Below are 10,540 nucleotides of genomic sequence, written 5' to 3'. Positions count from 1 at the left end.
TTAAACACTACAAGTTAGAAGTTGAAAATCAACTTAGCAAAAGGATTAAGGCCATAAGAAGTGATAGAGGTGGTGAATATGATTCACCATTTGAGAAATTCTGTTCGGAACACGGAATTATTCATCAAACTACCGCGCCTTATTCTCCTCAATCTAATGGTATTGCTGAACGCAAGAATCGAACATTGAAGGAGATGATGAATGCTATGTTAATAAGTTCTGGATTACCGCAGAACTTGTGGGGGGAAGCCTTACTTTCTGCCAACTATATTCTTAACAAACTACCACATCGAAAAACGCAAAAGATACCTTATGAAGTATGGAAAGGTCACAAACCTAATTATAAATACTTGAAGGTATGGGGATGTTTGGCTAAGGTAGTAGTTCCTAAACCTAAAAGGATTAAGACAGGACCTAAAACCATTGATTGTGTATTCATTGGTTATGCCTACCATAGTAATGCGTACAGATTTATGGTATATAAGTCTGAAATACCTGATATGCATGTTAATACAATTATTGAATCAAGGGATGCTACATTTTTCGAAAATACTTTTCCTTATAACATGCAAGGTGAATCAAATTCACAAAAAGAGATCTCGTGAAAACGAAAAGACTATAGATCAAAAATCTATAAATGAACAACCTAGACGAAGTAAGAGGGCTAGGACGTCAACCTCCTTTGGGCCTGATTTTCTAACATATTTGTTAGAAAATGAACCTCAGAGTTTTAAGGAGGCTATGTCATCAACCGAAGCTTCATATTGGAAAGAAGCTGTTCATAGTGAAATTGAATCCATACTACAAAATCATACTTGGGAATTAGTAGACCTCCCTCCCGGAAATAAGCCTTTGGGATGTAAATGGATTTTCAAAAGGAAAATGAAAGTAATAAGTCTTTGGGATGTAAATGAATTTTTAAAAGGAAAATGAAAGCAGATGGATCAATTGACAAATATAAAACAAGACTTGTCGCTAAAGGCTATAAGCAAAAAGAAGGTCTTGATTATTTCGATACCTATTCTCCTGTGACAAGAATCACATCCATACGTATGCTTATTGCAATAGTAACATTGAATGGTTTGGATATACATCAAATGGATTTTAAAACGGCATTTTTGAATGGGGAATTGGATGAAGAAATTTATATGGAGCAACTTGAAGGATTTGTGGCCTCAGGACAAGAAAAGAAAGTATGTCGACTTGTTAAATCATTATATGGATTAAAGCAAGCTCCTAAGAAACGGCATGAAAAATTTGACATGGTTATGATATCAAATGGTTTCAAAATTAACGAGTGTGACAAGTGTGTTTATGTCAGGAACACTCCAAATAGATATGTCATGGTATGTTTATATGTAGATGACATGTTGATTATGGGTAACAATGATACCATAATTCAAACTAAAAAAAGGATGCTAACAAGTAAATTTGAAATGAAGGATTTAGGTGTGGCTGATGTTATATTAGGAATTAAAATTTCTAGAACATTTGATGGTCTCATATTGTCTCAATCACACTACATTGAGAAGATTCTTGATAAATTCAAGAAATATAATATTATTCCTATGAAAACACCTATGGATGTTAGTATGTATCTTGTTTCCAATACTGGAGATAGTAAGTCTCAATTGAAATACTCTCGTATCATTGGCAGTTTAATGTATGTCATGAATTCCACTCGACCTGATATTGCCTATTCAATTAGTAGGCTAAGTCGATATACAAGTAATCCAAGCACTGAACATTGGAAGGCTATTGTTAGAGTTTTAGGGTATTTAAAACATACCCAAAATTTTGGATTGCACTATTCGAGATATCCAGCAGTACTTGAAGGATACTGTGATGCAAATTGGATATCAGATACTAAAGACTCCAAATCAACAAGTGGATATGTCTTTACACTTGGAGGTGCTGCAATATCGTGGAAATCTTCAAAACAGACATGTATAGCTAGATCAACAATGGAATCTGAATTCATTGCATTAGACAAAGTCGGAGAAGAAGCCGAATGGCTACGAAACTTTCTAGAAGATATTCCATGTTGGATAAAACCTGTGCCTGCTATATGTATCCATTGCGATAGTCAATCAGCAATTGGAATGACACAAAATGTACAACGATAAATCTCGACATATACGTCGTAGACACAATACTGTTAGACAATTGCTCTCTACAGGCATTATCTCTATAAAGTATGTGAAATCAAAAGAGAATATTGCAGATCCGCTAACTAAAAATTTAACAAGAGAGCAAGTCGAAAGTTCATCGAAGGGAATGGGATTAAAACTAATAAAATAATCAAAAGTTTCCATGGTGGCAACCCAACCTAGTTGACTGGAGATCCCCAAGATCTAGGTTCAATGGGACAACTAAACTGTGAAAAACTTAGTATGCACTGGGAAGTTTTTACTTCTACCCATTCCTATGATGAGCCAGTGCCCAGTTGTCGCGAAATAGGTTAAGATACGCTTTTAATGATTTCTATATCTTTATTTGTTCAAGTGGAGTATAGTAGAATACTCTTTATGGAAATCACCTATGTGAGTGAGAAGGGGCCGCTTCTAAGAGAATTAGGTGAAGATGAATTCTCTAAAAACCACTCATGAACCAGGAGGTGTCCAAGGCCAAAATGGACACAAACGTGAGAACCAACTGTGTTCGAAGAAAACTGTGTGACTTCTATTGTCTAGGTTTCTGTAAACGGCTGACTGTTCAAAGCAACTTGCTACTGATTGGCTAAGGAATTCCGATAGATTTTACTAGGGAAAGTTCAAAGTCATTGACTACTTATCCCGACGCAGTCTTCTTCAAATTTTTTCTTTGAAAAACATATCAGATGTTATCGTTTGGAATAAGGCTAATGATAAGTATGTTTTTACACACTTATTTGGTTCAGAAACTTGACTTAAACATGGATAAAATGGTTGAATTGTGACTTAATCTAGTTAAATTCATGCAATGTAGGTATTTCAATGGAAATTGTGGAATTCAGGAGAAAAGAGCCGAAGAAGGACCAAAACGCAACAAAGTGATAGTTCGAGGACCAAAGGTGCAAATATTGAGAAGTTGAGCTAAATGCAAAACGAGAGTAACAACATGCCGAGTATGAGCTTAAGGATAAAGCAAAACAATTGGAGGGAGAAAGTATTGAAGAGGAACTGAAATGAAGACAATTGAAAGTTGGAGGACTAAAGCGCAAATACTCGAAAGATGAGCCGAATGAGTGGCATGAGATTTGATGGTGTCAATCATCAATTGGAGGATAAAATTTGTTGAAAAAATGAAGAAATCGAAGAAAGAAGTCAAAAGAAGCAACAAGGAAGGTTCGGGGACCAAAATGAAGGGACTTCATAGATGGCCAAACTATGCGACCGCATAGTGTAACCATCTATGCGGTCGCATAGATGGATGCAGGGAAAAATTGATGAATTTCAAGTGACCTATGCGATCGCATAGGATCCTTCTATGCGGTCGCATAGGTATAATTTCGGGGCGTTTCTACAGTTTCCTTTTTCGACTCCAACTCTTTTTTTAACCTAATTTGGACGCGATATAAGATACGAAAATACGTCCAGAAGAGGGGGGAATGACCAGAGAGATGAATTGGAGACACAAAAACACAATCTTGGATTGATTTCACAAGGATTCAAGAAGGATTTCAAGATTTCATACAAGAAAATAAGGATTTTCATACGAGTGTATTCTTTATATCTTTTAATTTCATTTTTATTTCTTGATTCGGTAATCATGATTGTAGGCTAGGGTTTTAAATTCATTAGGAGATCGATGAACCTTTGATTACTATTAAATTCTTATATCTCATGAATTCAATATAAAGTTTCGTTTGGATAATATGCTTGATTTATATGTTTTCATTGCATCCATAATTATTGGCCATATATTATGTGAGATTAGATGATTTATTTCTTACATTCGAGAGAGGTGGAATAGATTCGATAAAATATAAATCAACATAGGGTCCGATAGGGGATAGAAATATACCCCTATACTTATGCAATTCGTTAATTGTTCATAGAAATTCATGCATTCTTGTATATTTGCATCATCCATAGAAATATAGGGTGGTGGTATTCAAGAGTAGGTTTAATATATATCGAGAGAGTATATTGGATAGGTTTAGGAACATTGAATTGGCATTTTTCCATCGATTCATTGAATTTGTGAAATTAGGATTTTTGGTAATCAATTGGGGATTCGAGATCCTAATGATTCTATTTCAATTTATTTCTATACATTAACTTCCAAAATTGCATATTTACATTTTAATTGAGTTGTTGAGTCATTTAATTAGGGGAATTTCGAAATTAGGGTTTACAATTTCGAAATTAGGGTTTCTTCCAAAATTAGGGCTTTTCACGCTTAGACCAAATTTTCATTCAATTGGATTCGGTTAAGGTCACATTAGTTTAATTAGAGCTAATTCAATCCTTGTGGGAACGATACTTGGACTCATAGTCCATTTTACTACTTGCTAACGAACCGTACACTTGCGGTGGGATTTTAAAATTAAAAGAAATGTTTCGTGAACAAGTTTTTGGCGCCGTTGTCGGGGATTGAATTTTAGTTTTAATTCTATCTTTTGTGACACTAATTCGAACTTATTTAGTTTAGTACTTGTTAATTTTATTAGATTTATTTTATTATTGTTTATATTGAATTTTTGTGTTAATTCTGTCATATCAGAGCTTGTATGCGAGGAGCACCTGATCAAGACTTGGTCCCTATAGATCCAGAGATCGAACGCACATTCCGTCACAGGCAAAGGAAAGCAAGAGTGGTACAACAAATGGCTAACGAGCAAAATCGATCGGGAATTTCACTCAACGAAGGTTTGGCAGTGGAAGAGGATGGAAATACGGTACTTGGGGATTTCATGTCACCATTGGTGGTGCAAAGTCAATCTAGTATTGTATATCCTCCATTTGGGCAACCGAACTTCCAACTGAAGACAAACGTGATTCAACTGTTTCAGAATGGGCATCAATACCATGTGATGGCTAGTAAGAATCCGCATACACACATATCTCGATTTCTTGATATGTGTCAACACTTCAGATACCAAGGTATCTCCAATGATGCTATAAGACTGCGCTTGTTCCCGCACACCTTGAGGGATAAAGCACTTGAATGGCTGGATTCACTCCCTGTCGGAAGCATCACTACTTGGAACGAGCTAGCTCATAAATTCTGCACCAAGTTCTTCTCGCCAGCTAAAGTAGCTAAAATGCGGCATGACATCTCAATATTCAACCAGATCGAGTCAGAATCATTTGAAGAGGCATAGAACCGTTTCAAGAACATGTTAAGGAAGTGCCCGCAACATGGCTTTGACAAGAAGACCCAGATCAGATTTTTCTACACTGGATTACTCCCACATTCAAGAGTATGGTGGATGCATCATCTTACGGGTCTATCTCTACAAGAACAATTGACGGAGCCTGGGAGCTGTTTGAGAGGATGGCTACAACTTCAGCTATGTGGTCTACAGATCGAGTAGTTCAGAAGAGAGCACCTGGGGTGTATGAAGTAGATACTTACTCAGCACTGTCGGCGAAAATAGATTCCTTATTCCATAAGGTTGAAAGTATTTCACAAACCGCCACTGCTAAGCAAGTTATGAAGCAGAGTTGTGAAGAATGTGGAGCAGATCACAGTACTGCTACTTGCCCAATTCTAGCACAAGGAGTAGAACATGCAGAATTTGCACAATGGGGTCAGTGCCAGCAGAATAACCCACATTCAGAAACCTTCAATCCAGGCTGGAGAAAACACCCAAATTTCTCGTGGGCTAATCAGAATCAAAATAGACCACAAGGGCAATATCAGCAGCAAGACAAAAAGCCACCATTGGAGGACATGTTTGAGAAATTCATGGTACAAACAAATCAGTACATGGAAGCCAACAACCAATTTATGCGAAGGACAGAAACAACTCTTCAAGATCAAAGTACAGCAATCAAGAACTTAGAGACACAAGTGGGACAAATGGCAATTTCCATGACGGGTAGAGCACCAGGCAACCTACCTAGCAACACTGAAGTCAACCCTAAGGAACACGCGAAGGCTATAATAACCAGAAGTGGAGTACAACTGCCGGAGCCACATGTAAAAAGCTCGGGGGCCAGGGAGGAAGAAATTGTGGAGCAAACTAACAATGCAACAGGAGATGAGGTTAAGAAGAATTCCAAGACATCACAGGGAAAAAATACTAATCCTGTCAACCCTCATGAGCCTCCTATTCCGTTTCCACAAAGGTTGAGAAAGCACAAAATGGATCAGCAATATAGTAAGTTCCTTGAAGTCTTCAAGAAACTGCACATCAACATCCCATTTGCTGAAGCACTTGTCCAGATGCCGAGCTATGCAAAACTCCTGAAGGATATCCTCTCCAACAAGCGAAAGATAGAGGAAAACGAAACAGTGATGCTAACTGAGGAATGCAGTGCCAAAATCCAAAGAAAACTACCTCCAAAATTAAAAGATCCAGGGAGTTTTACTGTACCTTGCACCATAGGAAATTGTCATTTTGATAAGGCTTTATGTGATTTAGGTGCAAGTATTAATTTAATGTCTCTCTCTGTTTTCAGGAAACTCGGCTTGGGAGAAGCAAAAGCCACAACAGTCACATTGCAGTTAGCAAATCGATCCCTTACACATCCAAGAGGGATCATTGAAGACGTCCCGATAAAAGTGGAGAAGTTCATATTTCCAGCCGATTTTCTCATCTTGGACATGGAAGAAGATAAGAATGTTCCACTCATATTGGGGCGACCTTTCTTAGCCACTGGAAGAGCAATTGTCGATGTTCAGAAAGGGCAACTAATATTGAGGCTTGGTGACGAGCAAATCCCATTCAACGTGTTCAAAGCAATGCAATTCCCTACTGAGGCAGACAGTTGTTTTCAGATCGATGTAGTCGACCGAATAGTTCAAGACACATTTCGGCTACATCATCCTTCCGATGCATACAAGGCATGCATTGCACATTCACAATCCACCCATTCTGATTCAAGTGAGATTGAGACATGTGCTCGGTTTTTGGAAAGTAACCAGCCATATATGCGCAAACGCTACTATGAAGAGCTGGGAACTAGGACTGCAAAATCAGTGCCATCTATTGTAAAACCTCCCAAATTGGAATTCAAACAACTGCCACCACATCTTCGATATGCGTACCTGGGGAAATCTTCTACACTACCGGTTATTATATCAAGCATTGTCAGTGAGGTAGAGGAAGAGAAATTACTTCGGGTGCTAAGGGAGAATAAAATAGCCATTGGATGGTCAATTGCAGATATCAGAGGGATCAGCCCGTCTATATGCATGCATAAGATACTCATGGAGGAAAAATTCAAACCAAGCATTGATGGGCAGTGGAGATTGAATCCACACATGAAGGAAGTGGTTAGAGCTGAGGTATTGAAGTTGCTCGATGCAAGCATTATTTATCCAATATTAGATAGTGCATGGATCAGTGCGGTGCAAGTTGTCCCCAAGAAAGGAGGAATCACGGTGACAGAAAATGAGAAAAATGAGTTGATTCCTACACGGACAGTGACTGGATGGAGAGTTTGCATTGACTACCATAAACTTAACACAACTACTCGAAAGGATCACTTTCCATTACAGTTCATTGATCAGATGTTGGAGAGATTAGTGGGACATTCACATTACTGTTTCCTAGATGGGTACTCCGGGTATAATCAGATTCCAGTGGCACCAGACGATTAGGAGAAGACCACTTTCACTTGCCCCTATGGCACCTTTGCATACAGAAGGATGCCATTTGGATTATGCAACGCTCCCGCTACCTTTCAGCACTGCATGATGGCTATTTTCTCAGACATGATTGAGAAATTCATCGAGGTATTCATGGATGACTTCTCTGTGTTTGGATCTTCATTTGATGAGTGCTTGGAGCATCTAAGTCTTGTGCCACAACGGTGTACGGAGACCAAGTTGGTGTTGAATTGGGAGAAATGTCACTTTATGGTAAAAGAAGGCATCGTACTAGGGCATCGAATCTCGGCGAAGGGCATTGAAGTAGATAGAGCAAAGATTCAAGTAATCGAGAAACAACCTCCACCTACATCAGTAAAAGGTGTTCGTAGTTTTCTTGGTCATGCAGGGTTCTATAGAAGATTCATCAAGGATTTCTCAAAAATTACCAAACCTCTATGCTGTTTATTGATGAAGGAATCCACATTTGAGTTTACTGATGAGTGTCTACAGGCCTTTAACACTTTGAAAGAGAAGTTGACTTCAGCACCTGTAATTATCACACCGGATTGGAATCTGCCATTTGAATTAATGTATGACGGCAGTGATTATGCTGTGGGAGCCGTGTTGGGTCAACGAAGGAATAAGGTATTTCACGTGATCTACTATACAAGTAAGACTTTGAACGATGCTCAGTTAAATTATGCCACTACGGAGAAAGAGCTTCTTGCTATAGTCTATGCATTTGACAAATTTCGATCATACCTTGTGGGGTCGAAGGTCATAGTCTACACAGATCATGCCGCTATCAGGTACTTAATGGAAAAGAAGGATGCTAAGCCACGTCTCATTCGTTGGATATTACTACTTCAAGAGTTTGACTTGGAAATTAAGGATAAGAAAGGCAGTGAAAACGTGGTAGCGGACCACCTCTCTCGGCTTGAGGACACAGAACGGATAAAGACAGTGGAAATAAATGATATCTTCCCAGACGAACAGATTTTTGGTGTGATGGAAACACCCTGGTATGCAGATATAGTTAACTATTTAGCCAGGTCTATCATACCGTCAGATTATTTAAGTCACCAGAAGAAGAAATTCTTCGCTGAATTGAAGTATTATTTTTGGGAAGATCCCATTCTCTACAGGCGGGGGGCTAATCAAATTGTTCGTCGCTGTGTACCAGAGGAAGAGGTGCCTTTGATATTAGAAAACTGCCACTCATCAATATATGCAGGGCATTTTGGTGCTTCGAAAACAGCTGCGAAGATTCTTCAATCAGGTTTTTACTGGCCTACACTCTTTAAAGATGCTTTTGAATTTGTGAAAAGGTGTGATCGATGTCAGCGCACAGGTAACATATCTAGAAGAAATGAGATGCCTTTGAATAGTATCTTAGAGGTGGAATTATTCGACGTTTGGGGGATCGACTTCATGGGACCATTTCCACCATCTTTTTCAAATCAATACATATTAGTGGCTGTGGATTATGTATTGAAATGGGTCGAGGCTGTTACATTGCCTACCAATGATGGGAAAGTGGTGATTGAATTTTTAAAGAAAAACATTTTTACCCGGTTTGGAACACCGAGAGCCATAATCAGTGACAGGGGCACACATTTCTGCAATCGTCAGTTCGAGCAGTTGTTAGCAAAATATGGCGTTAAGCACCGTGTAGCCACCGCATACCATCCCCAAACCAGCGGACAGGTCGAAGTATCCAATAGGCAATTGAAGCGAATACTCGAAGTCACAGTTGGCTCATCAAGAAAGGATTGGTCAAAGAAACTAGATGACACCTTATGGGCCTATAGGACTGCATTCAAGACCCCTATAGGTATGTCACCGTATCGACTGATTTTTGGGAAAGCATGCCACCTACCTCTTGAGATCGAACACCATGCCTATTGGGTGATGAAGAAATTAAACTTGGATTTGAAGGCTGCGGGCGAAAAAAGGCTCTTACAACTTAATGAGCTGGATGAGCTCAGGCTGGAAGCCTACGAGAATTCAAGAATCTACAAAGAGCACACTAAGAAATGGCATGACATGCATATTCAGAGATGTGACTTTAAGGTGGGGCACAAAGTGCTACTCTACAACTCCAGGCTTAAACTGTTTCCAGGAAAATTGAGATCGAGATGGTCTGGTCCATATACCATTACACAGGTGTTTCCACATGGGGCAATTGAGATCACTCATGACAGCAAGAGGACATTCAAAGTTAATGGACAGCGTTTGAAGCACTATTGAGGCGGTGATTTTTCAAAGGACAAGTCTACCGTCCATCTTGGATCGCCAGAATGACGCAATACGGTAAAGTCGAGCTATCGACTAGAACCTAGCGCTGAGTGTGAGGCAACCCACTGTATCCTTAAATTTATTTTATTGCATTGCATTAGTTTAGGAATTTGTTTGAGTTTAGTTTGTTTCGTAGGTCATCGCTCATATTTTTCATGATAGCCTAGGTACTACACGTTTTATGATGCATGAATGGGTGCTAAATGAAGTGTTTGGGTGTTCGAGTGTGTGGCACGCATTTCGATGTGCAAAGATGTTCATTTTGGTTAAGTTATCAGAATGCGGGTCAATAATTATGAAAAATCGATTTTGGTGCCAAGTTTTCGATAAACATATTCCTTTTTCAAGTCAGAATTTTCAATTTTTTTCGGAATATAGCAAGGCGAGTCAAAAAAAAAAAAAATTTTTTAAGTGAACAAACCGATTTTGGGGGAGTTTAAATTTTAAGTCATGTTTTGGATAAAAATAATAATAATAATAATAATTTTGAAAACCG

General features: G+C 38.7%; 1 protein-coding gene across 1 annotated transcript; it reads left to right on the top strand.

Moving 5' to 3' along the window:
* Positions 1-6,756: 6,756 nt before the first annotated feature.
* On the top strand, positions 6,757-9,996 carry LOC111397920. The gene is made up of 6 exons (XM_023024883.1): positions 6,757-6,936; positions 7,078-7,275; positions 7,792-8,036; positions 8,151-8,847; positions 9,145-9,479; positions 9,513-9,996. The coding sequence occupies exons 1-6, from the start codon at positions 6,757-6,759 to the stop codon at positions 9,994-9,996; spliced, it is 2,139 nt and encodes a 712-aa protein (XP_022880651.1).
* Positions 9,997-10,540: the final 544 nt, after the last annotated feature.

The sequence above is a fragment of the Olea europaea genome, chromosome 7 (assembly GCF_002742605.1).
Source record: "Olea europaea var. sylvestris chromosome 7, O_europaea_v1, whole genome shotgun sequence".
NCBI classification, from domain to species: domain Eukaryota; kingdom Viridiplantae; phylum Streptophyta; class Magnoliopsida; order Lamiales; family Oleaceae; genus Olea; species Olea europaea.
The sequence above is the reverse complement of the archived record's forward strand: the minus strand, read 5'-3'. Positions and strand labels throughout refer to the sequence as shown.